Source organism: Carcharodon carcharias, chromosome 3 (genome assembly GCF_017639515.1).
Source record: "Carcharodon carcharias isolate sCarCar2 chromosome 3, sCarCar2.pri, whole genome shotgun sequence".
Lineage (NCBI taxonomy): Eukaryota > Metazoa > Chordata > Chondrichthyes > Lamniformes > Lamnidae > Carcharodon > Carcharodon carcharias.
In genome coordinates, this window is record NC_054469.1 from 100,178,732 (window position 1) to 100,200,286 (window position 21,555).

The following is a 21,555-nucleotide window of genomic DNA, read 5'->3' on the forward strand; positions in this document are numbered from 1 at the left end:
CTCATCCGTGGATGTGGGCTTCACTGGCTGGGCCAGCATTTATTTCCCATCCCTAGTTGCCCTTGAGAAGGTGGTGGTGAGCTGCCTTCTTGAATCGCTGCAGTCCACGTGATGTAGATACACCCACAGTGCTGTTAGGGAGTTCCAGGGTTTTGACCCAGCGACAGTGAAGGAACAGCGATATATTTCCAAATCAGGCTGGTGAGTGGCTTGGAGGGGAATTTGCAGGTGGTGCTGTTCCCATTTTTCTGTTGCCCTTGTCCTTCTAGATGATAGTGGTCATGGGTTTGGAAGGTGCTGCTGAAGGAGCCTTGGTGAATTCCTGCAGTGCATCTTGCAGATGGTACACACTGCTGCTACTGTGTCAGTGGTGGAGGGAGTGAATGTTTTGTGGATGTGGTGCCAATCAAGCGGGCTGCTTTGTCCTGGATAGTGCCAAGCTTCTTGAGTTTTGTGGGAGCTGCACTCATCTACGCAAGTGGGAAGTATTCCATCACATTCCTGACTTGCGCCTTGTAGGTGGTAGACAGGCTTTGGGGAGTCAGGAGATGAGTTACTCATCGCGAACATATTGATTGAAGTCATGAGATGTGAAGAGAGAGAACTTTTTTATTCTTTCACAGGATGTGAGCATTGCTGGCTAGACCAGTATTTGTTGCCCATCTCAAATTGCTCTTGAGAAGATGATGGAGCTGCCATCTTGAACTGCTGCTCTCTGTGTGGTATGGATACATCCATGGTGCTATTAGGAAGGGAGTTCCAGGATTTTGACTCCGCGACAGTAAAGGAATGGCAATATATTTCCAGGTTAAGATGGTGTCTGACTTGGAGGGAAACTTGCAGTTGGTGGTGTTTCCATGCATCAGCTGTGCTAGCCCTTCTTGGTGGTAGAGGCTCAAGTTTGAAAGTTGCTGTCGAAGGATCCTTGGTGAGTTGAAACAGTGCATCTCGTATAAGGTGTACACACCTGTGGCGGTGGTAGAGGGAGTGAATGTTTAAGGTGGTGGATGCTGTGCCAGTCAAGCGGGCTGCTTTGTCCTTGATGGTGTCAAGCTTCTTGAATATTGTTGGAGCTGCACTCATCCAGGTAAAGGGAGAATATTCCAATATTTTCCTGACTTGTAGATGTTGGACAGGCTTTGCGGAATCAGGAGGTGAGGTACTTACCACAGAATTCCCAGTCTCTGACCTGCTCCTGTAGCCACAATATTTATTTATGGCTAGTCCGCTTCAGTTTCTAGTCAATGGTAACCCTCAGGATGTTGATAATGAGGACTCAATGATGGTAATGCCATTGAATGTTATGGGGAGGTGGTTATATTCTTTCTTGGTGGAGATGGTCATTGCTGGTACTTGTGTGGTTACGAATGCTACTTCCCATTTATCAGCCCAGGCCTGAATGCTGTCCATGTCTTGCAGCATATGGACACAGACTGCTTCTGTATCTGAGGAGTCAAGAATGTACAATGTTCGGTACCAATCATCAGCAAACATCCCTGCTTCTGACCTGATGATGGACGGAAGGTCATTGATGAAGCAGATGAAAATTGTTGGACCTTGGACACCACACTGAGGAACTCCTGCAACAATGTTCCGGAATTGAGATGTTTGACCTCGGTGCTAGGTATGACTCCAGCCATTGAAGAGTTTTCCCTTCTGCCTTGCTGCCTTGATATCAAGGGCAGTCACGCTCACCTCACTCTGGAGTTCAGCTCTTTTGTCCATGTTTGGACCAAGGTTGCGATGAGGTCAGAGGCTGAGAGGCCCTGGTGGAACCCAAACTGAGCGTCAGTGAGTAGGTTATTGCTGAGTAAGTGCCACTTGATGGCACTGTCAAAGACACCTTCAATCACTTTGCTGACTGAGATTAGACTCATGGGGTGGTAACTGGCTGAGTTGGATTTGTCCTGTTTTGTGGACAGGACATACCTTAGCAACTTTCCACATTTCCGGCTAGATGCTAGTGTTGTAACTGTACTGGAATTGCTTGACTAGGGGGTCATGGCTCATTCTGGAGCACAAGAAGGCATATGGGATACTTGCCTTTATTAGCCGAGGCATAGAATATAAGAGCAGAGAGGTTATGTTGGAGCCGTATAAAATGCTAGTTAGGCCACAGCTGGAGTACTGTGTACAGATCTAGTCGCCACACTATAGGAAGGATGTGATTGCACTGGAGTGGGTGCAGAAGAGATTCACCAGGATGTTGCCTGGGCTGGAGCATTTCAGCTATGAAGAGAGACTGGGTAGGCTAGGGTTGTTTTCCTTAGAGCAGGGAAGGCTGAGGGGGGAGCTGATGGAGCTATACAAAATTATGAGGAGCACAGATAGGGTCCATAGGAAGAAACTTTTCCCTTAGCGGAGGTGTCAATAACCAGGTGGCATAGATTTAAGGTAAGGGGCAGGAGGTTTAGAAGGGATTTGAGGAAAAAGATTTTCACCCCAGAGGGTGGTTGGAATCTAGAACTCACTGCCTGAGGCGGTGGTAGAGGCAGGAACCCTCAGAACATTTAAGAAGTATTTGGATGAGCACTTGAAATGCCATAGCATACAAGGCTACAAGCTGAGTGTTGGAAAATGGGATTAGAATAGATATAAAAACAAAAAACTGCGGATGCTGGAAATCCAAGACAAAAACAGAATTACCTGGAAAAACTCAGCAGGTCTGGCAGCATCAGCAGAGAAGAAAGGAGTTAACGTTTCGAGTCCTCATGACCCTTCAACAGAACTGAGTGAATATTAGGAGAGGGGTGAAATATAAGCTGGTTTAAGGTGGGGCTGGGGGGGTGGGGGGAGAGATGTGGGGGGGTGGTGGTGTGGTTGTAGGGACAAGCAAGCAGTGATAGGGGCAGATAATCAAAAGATGCCACAGACAAAGGAACAAAGAGGTGTTGGAGGTGGTGATATTATCTAAACGAATGTGCTAATTAAGAATGGATGGCAGGGCACTCAAGGTACAGCTCTAGTGGGGGTGGGGTGGAAAGACTAGCAGGGCATACAAGATTTAAAAATAATGAAAATAGGTGGGAAAAGAAAAATCCAAATAAATTATTGGAAAAATCAAAAGGAAGGGGGAAGAAATGGAAAGGGGGTGGGGATGGAGAAGGGATTCAAGATCTAAAGTTGTTGAACTCAATATTCAGTCCGGAAGGCTATAAGGTGCCTAGTCAGAAGATGAGGTACTGTTCCTCCAGTTTGCGTTAGGCTTCACTGGAACAATGCAGCAAGTCAAGGACAGACAAGTGGGCAAGAGAGCAGGGTGGAGTGTTAAAATGGCAAGCGATAGGGAGGTTTGGGTCTTGCTCGCAGACAGACCGCAGGTGTTCTGCAAAGCGGTCGCCCAGTTTACGTTTGGTCTCTCCAATGTAGAGGAGACCACATTGGGAGCAACGAATGCAGTAGACTAAGTTGGGGGAAATGCAAGTGAAATGCTGCTTCACTTGAAAGGAGTGTTTGGGCCCTTGGATGGTGAGGAGAGAGGAAGTGAAGGGGCAGGTGTTGCATCTTTTGCGTGGACATGGGGTGGTGCCATAGGCAGGGGTTGAGGAGTAGGGGGTGATGGAGGAATGGACCAGGGTGTCCCGGAGGGAACAATCCGTACGGAATGCCGCCGGGGGGCTGAAGGGAAGATGTGTTTGGTGGTGGCATCATGCTGGAGTTGGCGGAAATGGCGGAGGATGATCCTTTGAATGCGGAGGCTGGTGGGGTGATAAGTGAGGACAAGGGGGACGCTATCATGTTTCTGGGAGGGAGGAGAAGGCGTGAGGGCGGATGCACGGGAGATGGGCCGGACACGGTTGAGGGCCTTGTCAACGATCGTGGGTGGAAAACCTCGGTTAATGAAGAAGGAGGTCATGTCAGAGGAACTGTTTTTGAAGGTAGCATCATCGGAACAGATGCGACGGAGGTGAAGGACCTGAGAGAATGGGATGGAGTCCTTACAGGAAGCGGGGTGTGAGGAGCTGTAGTCGAGGTAGCTGTGGGAGTCAGTAGGCTTGTAATGGATATTGGTGGACAGTCTATCACCAGAAATTGAGACAGAGAGGTCAAGGAAGGGAGGGGAAGTGTCAGAGATGGACCATGTGAAAATGATGGAAGGGTGGAGATTGGAAGCAAAAATAATAAATTTTTCCAAGTCCCGACGAGAGCATGAAGCAACATTGAAGTAATCATTGATGTACCGGAGAAAGAGTTGTGGGAGGGGGCCGGAGTAGGACTGGAACAAGGAATGTTCCACATACCCCATAAAGAGACAGGCATAGCTGGGGCCCATGCGGGTACCCATAGCCACACCTTTTATTTGGAGGAAGTGAGAGGAGTTGAAGGAGAAATTGTTCAGTGTGAGAACAAGTTCAGCCAGACGGAGGAGAGTAGTGGTGGATGGGGATTGTTCGGGCCTCTGTTCGAGGAAGAAGCTAAGGGCCCTCAGACCATCCTGGTGGGGGATGGAGGTGTAGATGGATTGGACATCCATGGTGAAGAGGAAGCGGTTGGGGCCAGGGAACTGGAAATTGTTGATGTGACGTAAGGTATCAGAGGAATCACAGATGTAGGTGGGAAGGGACTGGACAAGGGGGAGAGAGAAGGGAGTCAAGATAACGAGAAATGAGTTCTGTGGGGCAGGAACAGGCTGACACGATCGGTCTACCGGGACAGTTTTGTTTGTGAATTTTGGGTAGGAGGTAGAAGTGGGCTGTCCGAGGTTGGGTGACTATCAGGTTGGAAGCTGTGGGAGGAAGATCTCCAGAGGAGATGAGGTCAGTGACAGTCCTGGAAACAGTGGCTTGATGTTCAGTGGTGTGGTCATGGTCCAGGGAGAGGTAGGAGGAAGTGTCTGCGAGTTGACGCTCAGCCTCCGCAAGGTAGAGGTCAGTGCACCAGACAACAACAGCACCACCCTTGTCAGCGGGTTTGATGACAATGTTGGGGTTGGACCTGAGGGAACGGAGTGCAGTAAGTTGAGAGAGAGAGACAGATTAGAATGGGTGAGAGGAGCAGAGAAATTGAGACGACTAATGTCACGCCGACAGTTCTCAATGAAAAGATCAAGAGAAGGTAAGAATCCAAAGGGGGGGGGTCCAGGTGGAGGGAGAATACTGGAGGTGGGTGAAAGGATCCGTTGAACGAGGAGAGGACTCCTGCCCAAAGAAGTGAGAACGGAGACGAAGACGACGGAAGAAGAGTTCAGCATCGTGCCGAGCCCGAAATTCATTGAGATGAGGGCGTAAGGATATGAAACTAAGTCCTTTGCTGAGCACTGAACATTCAGTGTCGGAGAGGAGAAGGTCGGGGGTATAGTGAATACAAGGCCAGGGCTGGGATTGGAAGATGGGGTGGGGACGGAGGGACAGGCAGGGGTGGAGAGTCCTGGATGGGTGTTGGTGTCGATGAGTTGTTGGAATAGATAGGTATTTGATCGCTGGCATGGACACGATGGGCCGAAAGGCCTGTTTCTGTACTGTGTTACTCTATGACTGTAAGTCTTCAACACTATTTCTATGAATACTATATTGTCAGGGCCCATAGCCTTTGCAGTATCCAGTGCCTTCAGCTGTTTCTTGACGTCAAGTGGACTGAATTAATTTGGCTGAGGGTTGGCATCTGTGATGCTGGGGACTGAGGAGATTGAGATGGATCATTCATTCACCACTTCTGGCTGAAGGTGATTGCAAATGCTTTAGTCTTGTCTTTTGCACTGATGTGCTGGGTTCTCCCATCATTGCGGACGGGGATATTTGTGGCACCTCCTCCTCCAGTTAGTTATTTAATTCTCCACCCCCTTTCAAGATTTGATGCGGTAGGACTGCAGAGATTAGACCTGATCCATTTGTTGTGGGATCACTTAGATCTGTCTTTCTCATGCTGCTTCTGCTGTTTGGCACACAAGTAGTCCTGTGATGTTTCACGAGGTTGATACCACATTTTTAGGTATGCCTGGTACTGCTCATGGCATGCCATCCTGCACTTCATTGAACCAGGGTTGATTCCCTGGTTTGATGGTAATGGTAGAGTGGGCAGTATGCCTGACCCTGGGGGTTACAGATTATGGTTGAATACAATTCTGCTGCTAACGATGGTTCACAGTGCCTCATGTATGCCCAGTTTTGTGTTGCTAGATCTGTTCAAAATCTATCCCATTTGGCATGGTGGTAGTGCCATACAAAATGTGAAGGCAGGACTTTGGTCTCCACAAAGGCTGCGGTGGTCACTCTGACCAACACTGCCATGGACAGATGCACCTTCGACAGATAGATTGGTGAGGGCGAGGCCAAGTAGGTTTTTCCTCTTGCTGGTTTCCACATCACCTGCTGCAGGCCAGCTCAGTCAGTAGTAATACTATCAAGAGCCAGTCTTGATGATGGACATTGAAGTCCCCCACCCAGAGTCCATTCTGTGCCCTTGTCACCCTCAGTGCCTCTTCCAATTAGCGCTCAACGTGGATGAGCACTGATTCGTCTGATGAGGGAGGGTGACTATAGGTGATGGGTTTCCTTGCTCATATTTGACCTGATGCCGTGAGACTTCAAGGGGCCCAGAGCCAATGTTAAGGACTCCCAGGGCAATTCCCTCCTGACTGTATATCACTGTGCTGCCACCCCTGGTGGGTCTGCCCTGCCGGTGACACAGGACATACCCAGGGATGGTGATGGTAGTGTCTGGGGCATTGTAGGGTATGATTTAGTTAGTATGACCATGTCAGGTTGTTGCTTGACTAGTCTGTGGGACATTTCACCAGTTTTGGTCACAAGGCCCCAGATGTTAGTAGGGAGGACTTTGCAGGTGAACAGGGCTGGGTGTGCCGTTACCATTTTCAGTGTCTGGGTCAATGCCGGATGGTCCATTCTGTTGCATTCCTTTTTGGCTTCGTAGCAGTTTGATACCATTGAGTGGCTAGCTGGGCCATTTCTGAGGGCATTCGAGAGTCAACTACATTGCTGTAGGCCTGTAGTCACATAAAGGCCAGACCAGGCAAGGACAGCAGATTTCCTTCCCTTAAGGACATTAGTGAACCGGCTGGGTTTTTATGACAATTGTTGATGGTTTCATGGCACCATTACTGGGGGTAGCATTTTTGAATTCCAGTTTTTTTTATTAACCAATTGAATTTAAATTCCACCAGCAGTCGTGGTGGGCTTTGTACCTGTGTGCGCAGAGCATTAGCCTGGGCCATACAAGGGAAGACAGAGAGGCATGGGGAAGAGACAAATATCTGGACAAAGACAGAAACATCAAGTTAAGTGAGACTACAATATCACAAATGAGAGACTTCAGTGGACAGGAAGAGAATGTGTGAAAGAGAAAGATAAAAGCACTGTCCTTATACTGTATTATAAACTATTGAAGACTGCAGGACATATACAAACAACATTTGAATGTGGGCATGATGTCGTTAACCTGTATTAATGAAGGAGAAACAGTAGGGGAGGCAAAGGATACAACATCAAATGAGTATCTTGAGGGGAAGATGATGTGAAATGAATCATTGAGTACTATAACCCACCTTTTCTATGGATCTGGCACAGAAATAGTCAGCCTCCAAATACAATGATTCCCTTTCTCCATTATACCATGTGATGAACAATTAATCCATCAGCCATCCCCTATGTGAAAAGAAACAAAAACAAAAAGAGAAGCAGAAAAAGAAATGGGTAGATTCACAAACACAATATACAAGTAAGAGATAAACCTATTGTCCAACTTAATGTGAACATTGCCGTTGGAGACCCACTAGCAAAATAATTTTGCTACAAGCCCCAAGCTTTTTTACTATTGCATGGGAATAGTATTCTACCTTGAAAAAGCAGGACAAAATCACATAATGAGAGCTCTAGCCTATACCCTACTAACTGGTTAAAAATACAGAAAATGAATAACTTTCATCTCGGCTTGGTACTGACAGAACAGTATTTCCTAAATCCATTGATAGAAGCTTAAAGCAACCCTACTTTTGAAATGCTCCTCATCAATCCAGTAATATCTAGATTAAAGAAAAGTCATTAGCCATTAAATTAGTTGACTCCTCACCATTTGAATTCTGAGTTAAAATTGGAAAACATTTCTTAAAACAGTATTTGTCTTATTGTATTCAGGTGTCAATGTCATATTTAATTTGGAAGAGCAGGACTAACTTCATGGACCTGGAAGCATTCAGCACTCCCTGTGCAGGCGGTGGGAGGAGGTAGAGTTGGGGCCTGCGCTCTTTTGTGCATGCGCGTGAAAGAGTGCAGAAATCTCCCTGAGGCATGGAGCTGCCTTGGGCAGATTAATGTGATTGTGAAAAACTGAAAAAAAGATTTTTAAAAATTATTAGGACATGTCCCCTCATGTGACAGTGTCACATGAGCTGGGACATGTCGCTGAATTTTATTAAAATTTTTTTATTATAGTTATAAACCCTCCATGAAACCTCATCCCGCCTGTGGATGAGGCTTCATGAAAAATGCAATGGCCACCTGGGCTCTTCGCCTGTCCGCCAACCTTAAAGTTGAACGGGCAGCCCAGATAATCAATCAGCTCAATTAGTTGTTAAATGTCCTTAACAGGCCTTTGACAGTTCGGTGGGTGAGCAGCCGACTCCGGTGTGCGCCCGCCAAACTGAAAATCGGAATGATGCACGGTGACATCGGGGCATCACTTTATGCGTCAGTGAGCAGGGTCCACCCCCGCACGCCGACCAGAAGATTCAGGCCCAGCGATCATTCATTTTAGCCAGTGCACAGTCCATATTTTTCTGCTTAGAAAATTGATGCGTAATAAATACAATCTTGCTTTGTGATCACTGAAGTCTGTTCCATCTTATCATGTCTTTAGATCCATCAATGCTAGAGCTTTGTTCAATCTTTTTCTGCAATTAAAATTGTCTAGCTTTAACTTATATTTCCGGCAATTTTAAATAAAGTTTATTTTTCTTTAGCGGAGCTGGGAGACTGTGAACCTCTTGAACATTCTCCAGAACTGGTGTCAGAATTCCTATTTAATCCCAATCAAACTGAGGATATGGAGATAGATATTTTTGCACGGTGGAAGGATTGCAGGTAAAAAACCTGAAATAACTAAATTGAGCTTTTAGGAGACTTTCTTTCACAACTTAAAATGCCTATTTTTCTATAGTTTTGTGATAGCTTGTAGACAATAAAACTTACTACTTGTAGTAGCTGTACTGTGGGAGTACAAAGTTGCATTGCTTGAAATATCATGTCCTTGAGTTTGTAACGTCCCTTATGTGGCACCTTTGACAAGCCTTTTGAAAATCCAGATATACAACATCCACCACATTTCCTATAACTGTACAAAAGTCTCTTCAAAAGAAAAATGAATTAAATCAGTGAAACATGACTTACTCTTTACAGGTCCATGCTGATTTAAAGAAAGTCTGACATTTATCTAGCACTTCTCCTGACCAAATTGCCCTAAATTGCATTACAGTCAATGAAACACTCTTGGGACTGAATTTTCCCCCCTGTTGGGGGGAAGTTGATGGGTGGGCATATACGGGCGCGCTTCCAATCAGCACCCCCGATCGGAGGCACGGTGCCATTTTATGTGGGTAGGCCAATTAAGGCCTGCCCAGTGTGATGTCCGCACAGAAGCACTAAGCGCTCCCTGTGCGGGCGGGGAGAGCGGAATCCCAAAATCAAGAGGGCATTCTTTCACGCATGCGCACGAAAGAGCGCACTCATCTCCCTGAGGCTAAATGCTGTACATGTAAAAAAGATAAAAATAGAAAAATAAAATTTCCTTAACATGTCCCCTCATGGTACAATGTCACATGAGTTGGGACATGTCCATAATTTATACAAAATCTTTATTAAAATTTTTTAAAGCCTACATGAAACCTCATCCTGCCCATGGATGAGCTTTCATGTATTTTCTAGTTCCTTCCAGGGCTCCTGGCCTGCCTGCCAACCTTAAGGTTGGACCGGCAGGTCCTTTAATTACTTAATTGACCCTGTCAATGGACTCAATTGGCCATTGACAGGTCAGCGGGTGCGCAGCTGATTTTACTATGCTCCCGCCTGCCTGAAAATTTAAATCGTCATTTTACACGTCGGCAAGCGGGCCCTGCCCCCGCTCGCCGACTCGTAAAATTCTGCCCTTGAAGTTGCAATGTAAAAAAACACGGAGGCCAATTTGTGCAAAGGGTGGTCCCACATGTAATAATAACAAGATTATCTGTTTTTGTGATGCTAGTTGAGGGATAAACATTAGCCAGTACACCCTTATTCTTCAAAATAATGCCATGGGATCTTTTACATTGATCTGAATAGGAAGGCAGATAATTGGTTAATGTCTCATTTGAAAGATGGCACCTTTGACAGAGCAACACTTCTTAGTACTGCTCTGGAGTGCTTGCCATTATAATTTTGCACTAACGTCATCCTGTATAGTCGCTAGGTGCTTATAAATATCTAAGGTCTATAATTTCTTGGCTTATCCTTTTTCCTCTTTCTTGAATTGCCACACCCAGTCTCCTTGCCAGAATTCCCATTTCAAGACTTAAATATTTTACCTTATGGTTATTGATAGTGCGGTTTTCTCCCTACCTCCTTCGATGTGGTTAAGATCAATATGCAGTGGTTCAACTGTTGACTGGGAGATAAATGGAGGTTGTGTGCTTTCAGGGAGTGCTTTGTGAAATGATGAATATAGGGTGAAATCATCAATAAAAGTGTAAAAATGGTTTGAGGATATTGGAAGAACTTTATTTATAAGAGCAAAAAACAGATTTAGAGGGTGAACAGAGCCCAGGGGAATGCCTGTGTTGATGGAGAAAATCAGACGACATGGGAACCACAGAGCAATTGTGAGAAAACTAGCTTAACTATGAACATATGGGGAGAGGCCATAAGATAGTAATTTGTTTGGAAGTGCATGAAGCTAAACTTTGTATAAAGAAAGATATCCAAAGCAATGCAGATGAGTCACCCACAGTGTTCAGTCGTTCCAGAGGTGCGTAGTAGAGACAGCGAGATCACATCTGGCGTGGTCAAGCTGAAAACTATGCTGATAATTATGGATTAGGGCAGAATTTTCAGCATAGATAGTGCAAGAATAGCACTTCAATAAATTTAGAAAGTCAAAGCAACAAGACAGTAATTTGAAGGGGTAAGAGAACGGGTTTTTTATTGGACAGGATGAACATGACTAAATTTCTAAGATGACAAATGGTGGGTTGAGAAGAAATAGGCCAGGAATAATTCAGACTCTTGCGTTTTGGAAACAATTTGAGAAATACCATCAGTATCAGGAATCTTAAACTTCGAGAATAAAGGACTCAATGCAGATAGAACTGCGACATGAAACCTTCCATGCAATATAGAATATTGCAGTGTTCCAATATAATAACTGGATAAACAGTTTGCCATTGGCTCGACCAAGCCTACACCTAATTTACCAGATTAAAATTATGCAGTTGCAATCATTGTGTTGTAGTCCGGCAATTTCATGTGATGAGTCCCTTGTATGCCTTGTATATCTCTTCCAAACAAGTCTGTTTAACTTCAGTTTACTCTCATATTAATATTTTACAGGTCATAGTGCTTTTTATAAAGTCAATGTGCATAAAATGATATAAAAACAGAAAATTCTAGAAACACTCAGCAGGTCAGGCAGCATCTGTGGAGAGAAATTGATGTTTTACATCAATAACCTGTCATCAGAGCAGACACAAAATAATTGTCTTGCTGTGATTAATGGAATTTTTTTTTCTTAGGACTGCAGAAAGTTGATTTCTAATTTTTATTATTTAAGTTGTAACTTTAAATAGCACTTGAGCACACTAGTTTGTGGAATGACTGCACTGCTGATGAGATGTAGGTAGCTTCCAAATTAATATCCCAAACCTATTTTCAACAAAAATGTATGGTTACAAAGTTACAAATATGCATTATATTCATCTGCAAAATAGGGTACCTGTTCACTCACCTTTATATTTAATTAATTGGATATTTTAAATCAATATTTTTCTTTCCAATAGCCTAAGCCCTGTTCATCCATCACCTGTGCCCACTGAGCTACACTGGCTTCCAGTAAAGCCATGCCTCAATTTTAAAGCTCTCATCTTTATTTTAAAATTGCTCCATGACCTTGCCCCTCCCTATCTCTGTAATCTCCTCCTTTCTTGTAATTCTCCAAGATATCTATGCTCCTCCAATTCTGACCTCTTAAGCATTCCAATTTTACTCACACCATCATTGGTGGTTATGCCTTTAGTTGCCAAGGCCTTAACCACTGGAATCCCTTCCCTAAACCTCACTGTCTCTCTTTCTCTCTTTCCTCCTTTCGTCACTTCTTGAAATCTCTTCAACCAAATTTTTGGTCATTTGCCTTATTAGCTCCTTTTATGGCTTGATGTCAGATGTTGTTAGATAACACTACTGTTGAATCACCTTGGGATGTTTTACTACTTGAAAGGCATTATATAAATACAAGCTGCTGTTACTGTTGTAATGAAACATAAACTCTTCCTGTCAATAGATATAACGACATTCTCATGTGATGAACTATATTTTAAAGTTGTTGTAATGCTCCTCCTCCTCTTTCAGGTACCATGCCGTAAGAAAGCTGTCTCAAAATCCACTGTTGTGTCTTCTTGTGGCCCTTGTTACCATCTTCCTCAGAGGATGGGTCATTTTGGGCTGAAAACTTGACACCTATTATCAGTACCAGCTGGATATTTCTAGGACTGAGCCAATAGCAATATTAAATAACAGTGTGCGATAACTAGTTCCAAGCCAGGGCAAATACATGGTGCTGGTGATCAGATGATGGGGTATTAATTGAAATGTTCTGAACCTGAAATATTCCTTGTGTTTCCATAGAGCAAATGGGGGTGTTTGCAGTTGAATATGACATTGGGGCCTGTTGAAAAGTGATGAAAGATAATCAGTTTTGGTTAGCATTTTATGTAGTGGCTCATGAGGAATTTGTATGTGTCAGAGAAAGTAAACAGTCATAAAGTTAACCAAGAAAAACTCAGCAGGTCTGGCAGCATCGGCGGAGAAGAAAAGAGTTGACGTTTCGAGTCCTCATGACCCTTCGACAGAACTTGAGTTCGAAGGGTCATGAGGACTCGAAACGTCAACTCTTTTCTTCTCCGCCGATGCTGCCAGACCTGCTGAGTTTTTCCAGGTAATTCTGTTTTTGTTTTGGATTTCCAGCATCCGCAGTTTTTTTGTTTTTATAAAGTTAACCAATATCAGTTATGACATGAGCGATGATTGTGGTATTGTAATTGAAGCTCTGGTCAAACATGGCACTATTACTGATTTCATTTTCTTATTTTCATAGGGGGAAAAGCCCAGCACAGGCAGAATTATGTTATTTAAACAAAGCTAAATGGCTAGAAATGTATGGTGTGGACATGCACACTGTCAAGGTAATCTTAGAAGTCCTTTAAATATATATACATATATATATATATATATATTTATGGACTATCTAATACATAACTCTCTTCTGTAATGTTCCCTCTCTCCTAGGGAAGAGATGGCTATGAATATTCCCTTGGCTTGACACCAACTGGCATATTGATCTTTGAAGGATCAAACAAAATAGGCCTGTTCTTTTGGTAAAGGACTTTTTTTCTTTTATATTTTCCTATTCGAAATCATGCTAAGAAATTGTTCAAGTTCTCTGAACACATTCTTTATATCATACAGGCCCAAAATTACCCAGTTGGACTTCAAAAAAAACAAACTAACACTTGTTGTTGTGGAGGATGATGAACAGGTGAGTAGCACATCTGATGGAGTTCAAGGCAGATGCAGAGAATCTGATTGGAGCGCTACATAAGAAGATCACTGTGTTAGATCCTGTATCTGACTTTGTTGAATCCAGTCCAGATTACTTTTTCTGATAATGTACAACAGTTTTCAAGATTTAAATTCATTTCTCAGTGTCCACAGGCTACCACATAAAGTTGCTTTTCAATTAGAAGTAAATTTCATTTAGTTTTTTTATTAAATTCAATATCTTCAGATCTATTTTTGAAGCTTATTTTTAGCGCGTTACATATTGCACCTTCTTGGGTTCAGTGTTGCCAGTCTGAGGGTCTACTTTTATAGAGATTAATTCACTGCCCATGCTTCCTTGCATAATAGCATAATCCAGGCATGTAATGAAAGCATCCCCTTGTGATTTGGGCTGGATACTCGTATTTTCTGCACATGTATTTCTTTTTTCTCTCTCTAGGTGAACTAAGTGAACATTTGGTGAAACAAACTTTGGGTATAAACTGCTTTATTCCTATCAAGTGAACATACATAATAGCAGTTATGACCAGATCACTTATTTTCATCAGTGTCGTTTGTATAATAATCTAGATAAGCTATACCACTGCACTTCATTTTGCTTGAAGTAAAGTTAATTTTCTAACTCCTTATTCCTGAAATCCACCCTCCTTCTACTGCCTGACTACATTTGTAGCCTTTCCATTTTAAACAAAAGACCGCTTGTTTATTGGTGTGTGCCCCAGCCCCTAACTTGTATCCTTTCACAAGCAGACAGATATTAAAGGGCTTTTGCATATATTGAGTGTGAGGTATTTTTCGAATGCCCAGAGAAGCTAATGTTTAGTCTTACGATGAAGCCAACCAACCTTCCCTACAAGTACGTTTTTTTTAAATTTGAGAATGTACGTTGCTTTCAAAAAACAAAATCTGCTGTGTGGAGAAATAATCTCAAATCATAAAACATGACACCTTGCAAGGTTGTTTGGTGCTATTCCTCAACTGATTTGTCAAGAGTGCATGCTGAAGTGAATGTGATGCTGATTTATCTATAGGCAGAAAATACCCTCATACTTCAGTCACTGGAAGTGTAGTTGTTGGCTTGTAAGTTTCAAAGTCAAACCACGAAGTAATATTTAGAAGGATCTGTTAGCTTTAATGGCTCAGATTTTGTAGTCAGTGACAAACAAACAGTGCTAGCTGTTCATAGTTGTTTGTACATACACTTGTACACAGACCTTCTAGGCAGGCTTTTGCACTAGAAGTTGCAGTAATTAGAAAACAGTGCAAGAAACTGTATATCTCCTTAACAATTAGATTGAAGAATCCTTACTGAGACATACAAAGCCTGAACCAGGACATACACGTTAAAATTGTTAATTCAATTCCAAATCATGTTCAGAAAACAAAATAAAGAGAGGGAAAAGAAGATGAGATTAAGAGAGAGAAATTTAAAAAGGCAATACAAAACATTTTATTTTAATTTTTTTAAATCTCCAACAATAATTACAATCTGAAGGATGACTCCCCACACTTGTTCAGAGATGCTGTTTGGCTTGAAGTGAGACTTATCATGCCATGAAAAATATCACTTACATTTGAATAGATCAGCCTTAATATCTTCTAACATGTTTAGTCGGTATCCAGTAGGTAAGTAGAACAGCCTGATGCATGGTATGTATTTCATTCAGTGATTTTCTTGAAAAAGATACTTCTGGAGTGAAGCTCCTGAAGGAGCAGAACAACTTGGACAGCAAATTTTGATTTCTGTATTTAATTGTGCATGTTGTGGAAGTTACTATCCAAGTCACTAACAGTGAGCACTGTTAGCCTCATTGTTATTTCTACAGCAAAAGTTGGGCCGATGTTTATTTATTAGAGGCATAGTGTTCCATAAAAATTACCTTTTCTTAAAATGTGTCTCTTAACTTTTCCACCTCGATAAAAGGGTAGAGAACAGGAGCATACATTTGTTTTCCGGTTAGATAATTCCAAAGCATGTAAACACTTGTGGAGATGTGCTGTGGAGAATCATGCATTTTTCAGACTACGAGCTCCTACCCAAAATAAAGAGGGACGATCAGATTTCATGCGTCTGGGATCTCGATTTAGATTCAGGTATCACTTTTACAATTTAACTTTGTATTTTGCTTATTTCTACCTGTTTAAATACTATTTATGTAACAGCAAGCCAATATTTATTCCAGTGGTCGAACTGAATATGAAGCAACACACAAAAGTAGACTGCGCCGGACAAGTACATTTGAAAGGCGCCCAAGCAAACGCTATCCCTCACGACGACATTCCACAATTAAAGGTATTTGTGTTATGGATTTTTAAAAACACTTTGATTATTATTTTAAACAAGGTGATGCGTGTTAACAATACACCACTGTCAGCAATGGACATTTGTAGATTAGGTATCACATGGATATACACCATATAAAGCTACTACTTCTCCAGAATGTACTCCAGCTTGACCCCTGTGAGAATCCACACTGCACCATTGTGTTGACTTCCAATTTCCTATTTCTTGCAGGTTAGGGCTTAAAATTTGCAATTAATGTCAAATTTGGAAGAGCTACACCCTGTGAGTCAATGCCCACTTATAAACAGAAGGGAAAGGCTATCCTTTTCCCACACCAGTTTTCCTTCATGACTTCCTCACCTAAATGTTTTGGGGGAGAAATTTATTCAAATGGCACGAGGCAGACTTACATTAGTTCCTCTGAGGCAGCAGTACCACTGGCCACTACCTGCTTGACTCAAGTGAGTTTCTTCAATTATATCAGTAGAGGTACCTTGCAGGTAGCAACCTCTGGTGCTGCCAATCCCCAAGCAATCAGTGTAAGTGTGCACAGTGCCATTCGAAGTGGCACTTGTGAACAAGTTTCTTCACCATTGTCTCTGGCTCATTAGTCAATTATAAGTATCCTACTCAACGCAGATTGTGGATTAAATTTGGATTATAAATTATAGCCCCTTGATGAATAAACACACTGGCTAGAGTTTTCCAGTCCCGTTGGCATCATGGCAGGCAGGGGCAGGGCGACAATATGACAAGAAGGCCAAAAATCGGTTTCACGCCACCATGAAACCAGTTTGCGATCGTCCACTCCTCCCGTCAATGGCGGGCCCCGTTTCCCACCACCGCACATTGGGAACGTTGTTTTAATACTTTAGCATCTCATTATAAGTTCTGCTCGCCGGAATCATCCGGCATCATGCCAACACGTTTTATAGCTGTACATAAGCAACATGCACCTAGCGAGCTGCACATCACTCAGGACTTCAGGATTTGTTTGCCTACCTTGCTTTGGGCAGCACTTGTGGCCTTCAGCACCAGGCTTCACAGGCAGCACCACATCACTTTAGCGGGGCTCACAGGCCGGTCCCTACTTACAAGACCAGCCGTAAGGCAGTGGTGGTTTTTCAAAGGCTGCAGGGCTATGGCTTGCTTAGGGAAGGGGGGAAGTGGCCTCAAGCAAGGGAAGGGACTGCAGGGCAAGGGCTGTACTGGGGAAGGCGGGTATCCTAAGGTGTGTGTGAGGACACATATTGATCTTTGCAAGTGGCCTCAAGATGGTGCGGGCTGAGGATGCAATCTCCAGAAGAGATGAGGATAGATGGAGATGAGGATGCATGAGTGAGTGGTGATGTCCCTTGAACTGGCAATGAGTGAGATGCCAGTGAATGTATGATGGGCTTGTGAGAGTGTGAGTTTTGAGTGATGAGATTGTTGCCTTATCCTGGCAGCACGGATAATATCATTCATCCTCTTTCTGCACTGGATGGCAAACTTCTTCTGTGCAGCGTTGGCACTGACTGCCACTGCCTCCCAAGCCAGGGTGGCACACTGATGGGCCTGCTCCAACCAGAGTGGGGGTAGATAACATTGTGGCGGCCTTCCACAGTGTCCAAGTGGCATTCCATGAGCACATCAGAAAATTGGGGTCTGCAGTCTTCTTCACTTTCGGGGCCATGTCTTCTGTGCAGCAGTCATGGGCTGCAAGTGTTGAGAGCTGTGTGCATGGCTACAGTTCAAATATGGTGTCCGGCTTGAGGAAGCAGTGAAGTAACAACATGACGAGCGAAGCAAAGGAAGCCTGCCAGTGAAACTGTGTTTCCCATGACTGCATAAATAATGAGGCAGGAAGAGAACAATACGGTGCTTAAAACCGCTATTGCAGCCGGCTGGTAAAACATCACTGTGTAAATATGGGACGATTCCGCCCACTAAATCATCAAAGGAATCTTGGATGGAAAGACTTACATCCCATCAGGTTTCTGAGATCAAATTTAGGAAGTAGGTTAAAAGGGGAGGTGGTGGCTTGGTGGTATTGTCACTGGACTAATATTTCAGAGACCCAGGGTAATGCTCTGGGGACTGGGTTTGAATCCCACTACAGCAGATGGTGAAACTTGAATTCAATAAAAATCTGGAATTAAAAGTCTGATGATGACCATGAAACCAATGCCAATTGTGAGAAAAGCCCATCTGGTTCACTAATGCTTTTCAGGGAAGGAAATCTGCCATCCTTACCTTACCTGGCCATGTGACTCCAGGCCCATAGCAATGTGGTTGACTCTTAAATGCCCTCTGAACAAGGGCAATTAGGGATGGGCAATAAATGCTGGCCAGCAATGCCAGCATCCCACAAACAAATATAAAAAGCCAGAATCTAATCTGCTGATGCCCAATCTTTCACATTTAGCAGATTTTTAATGTTCTAATATTTTCTAAACTTGGGAACCATGACAAATATCATCATTTTCATAAGATTTTGCTGATGCTGCTGGGAATGTAATGATATATGTAATTTTTTTTAGAAGTATTCTTTCGGGGTGAAGGGAAAGCATCCAAGACCTTCTTTATATACTTAGAAAAATGTCAATAAGACAGGTTTTCACTGCAGGAACATTGCTTGTTTTCAGTACATACTTTACTTCAAGTTAAACTTCTTTATGAAGTATGTTTTGAGTCAATAAATTAAAACAATTAAATGTAAGTGCAGTCTGGAGAAATAGGAAACAAACTTGAGTTTGACTTATTCAGTCATCATAATTTCAGGAATACAATTAACATGTATGTGTGTTGGGGGAAGGAGAAGAGAAGCCCACTAATATGCAATAATTTCTCATTTCTTACAGGTTCAAACGTAGTGAAATATGGACATGCCAGGTTTGAATTACTTCTCTTTTGCTATAGGTATTAGATAGCATGAAACTTTGCCAGAAGCTGTTAACACTTGACAGATCATTTCTGCTGTAACGATTTACAATTTGCAAAGAGTTTAGATCAATTTTATTGTTGGGTAGACATAAAGCAAACAAAGTTTAACATTCATAATTGTCAATTGTTGGCATAAATGAAAACATTTTGTCACAAAGGTATAATAATTCTCATAACATTATTGTGATTTATTGTAAAAGTAGGTTAATAGTAGGGTTTGGATAGTGTGTGTGTGTGTGTGTGTGAGAGAGATATATTTAATTGAGTTGGAGTCAGCTGGTCTGGAGGCTTTGACTGATCAAAAGAAGTTAGGTTTGAAATGCTAAATACATGAACATGGCTGAAGTTTTGGAATGTAAGGTGAAGAGAATTTGCATTTTTAGATAAATCAGGGTAGTTTGAATTTCAAAGAGATGGTAGGATGTAACACCTGTCCAGAGAAGCTTGGCCAAACAGTGTGTTTATTTTTCCCAAAGGTTACTGATAACATTAGCACCATGCATTGATTTATATTATGAGAAAAGTAAAGTTCCAAAGACAAATGGGAACAATCGAATTTACATTAAAAGGGAGAAACATGTATAAAGGGATGTGTGTTGGAAGACCTTGTAAGATCTATCAGAAATGTGAAAAGCCTCCTGTATTTGTGCATTAAGCTGCTTTTGTGTTGACTTGCCTGGATCTCTTTAAATCTTTCTTTTTAACCGTTGCCTTTATGGGGGTGTAACTGGGAGCCATATTAATTAGGGGTTTTAGGAGTTATTATAGCAGTAATTTATAGGCCTTTGTATGCGCTTGAATTCTTTGCTTTCGTTAATAAATATTTAATTTAGTTTTCTAAAATATTTCTGATGTCTGGGTTGGAGTATTACCAGTGAATTCAGGGCACTCATCTTGAATTAAATGCAAATTTCAAAACCATTGTGACCATGTGATCAAGTTTGCCTCGTGGACTGGATCCACCTGGCATGCATCATCTTCTGCGCCATAATAAATTGGGCCTCTTTGCAGGATATTTGAAATTCCTTGATTAGTTTGAAGTTGGTGAATCTAAAGGGTATAAGTACGAGAAGCACTTTGAATTCAGGAATTGGTGTGTGGGATTTTTAAAGTGATGAGACTGCAAAAATGGCTGTATCCATGGCTAAAACTTTTTTGGAAGTAGGAGATATAACTCTGATTGGGGGCACAATTCTTAGGTTGCCATGCAGGCGCACACCCGGCCCAATTGGACACGAAATCGCGTGTGATGACATTGGGTGATCATCCCAACATTACCGTGCTCACGCGATACTTCAGTCGACAAGCATGCATGAGTGTCAGAAGTGTGCCCGTCAACAATTAAGAAGGCAACTAAAATTGTTAAGGTTCCTATTTTCCTAATTTTCCGTGTTTCGTCCAACCTTACAATTGGCGGACGGGCGAATCTGCCAGGCAGACTTTGCATTTTTGATGAAACCTCATCCAAGGATGGGATAAGGTTTCCATTATTAAATTTAAAAAAATAAAAATGTATGGACAGAATTTTTATCATGTACTTGTTCAGATGATTGATGGTTATTCATGGACATTTTTTTCCGGATTTTAAAAACTTTATTTATTGGTTTTAAAGTCTCCAGCTTCCTGAGGCAGCTCTCTGCCTTCAGGGAGCTTTCATTCAGCGCTCGCCTGCACCCGCACTTACGTCAGTGCCCGCCCTTCTGCCACCCTGGCAACGTTGAACATTCCAGCACGTGCTTCAGGCTGGCATGAAACCGCAGTTGGGGTTGGAAGTCCATTCTCTGGCTGCTCCCAGATCTGCTGAAAGTGCCTGCACGGCAACCTAAACATTCTGCTCCGGGTTACACAAAGTATCTAAGGGAAGTTAACAGAGTTGGCGGATAAGTTGCAGTTGAGGTTACCGGTAGGGGCAAAGAAAGCAGACATAGTTGAAGTGATAGCACAGCACTAAAGTTGGATAGTGATACCTGACATTAGTGAGTCACTGCTGGAGGTAGTGAGACTTCAGTTAGAACTGAAGAGGCTTGAATTTGAAAAACAGAGGAACGGAAACATCTTGAATTGGAGATAAAAGAAATAAGAATTGAAATTGAAAAGGCTAGAAGCTAAAGGAAGGGAAAAGAGAGGTTATTTCAAAAAGAAATGGAAATGCAAAAACTTGATCCCCAGAGGCAAACATTAGCAATGAAGGAAAGAGGGAAGGAAGAGACAGAGGGTACCGACTTAAAAAGTTGGACTTTAAAAAAGAGACATCATATGCTGAGAAAAGTTCTGATGATGAAAAAAACATTGACCTAAAACCCGGAGAAAGATGTTTAAATTTCTGCAAGCTTTTCTGAAGTTTGAAGAAAGAGATGTGAAGGCATTCTTTATTTCATTTGAGAAGATAGCTTAACAGATGAAATGGCCACAAGAAAACTGGACATTGTTGTTACAATCTAGGTTAGAGGGTAGAACACATGAGGTTTATGCTTCACTGTCAGAAGAAATGTCATTGGATTATGATGTGATAAAAAAGGCTACTTTGAGTGCATATGAGTTGGTTCCTGAGTCTTACAGGTAGAAATTTAGGAATATAAGAAACTTAGATTG

The 21,555-nt window shown here is 42.6% G+C and overlaps 1 protein-coding gene across 1 annotated transcript in view; it reads left to right on the forward strand.

The window, feature by feature from the left end:
- Window positions 1–21,555, forward strand: part of LOC121276579 (band 4.1-like protein 4B) — a 222,466-nt gene that overhangs the window by 179,949 nt on the left and 20,962 nt on the right. Inside the window, exons 7-13 of the mRNA XM_041185153.1 lie at window positions 8,915–9,035; window positions 13,291–13,378; window positions 13,482–13,570; window positions 13,662–13,731; window positions 15,679–15,848; window positions 15,938–16,047; window positions 18,882–18,912. Of these exons, the coding sequence (XP_041041087.1) occupies window positions 8,915–9,035; window positions 13,291–13,378; window positions 13,482–13,570; window positions 13,662–13,731; window positions 15,679–15,848; window positions 15,938–16,047; window positions 18,882–18,912 (679 nt within the window). The remainder of the gene's footprint in view (window positions 1–8,914; window positions 9,036–13,290; window positions 13,379–13,481; window positions 13,571–13,661; window positions 13,732–15,678; window positions 15,849–15,937; window positions 16,048–18,881; window positions 18,913–21,555) is intronic.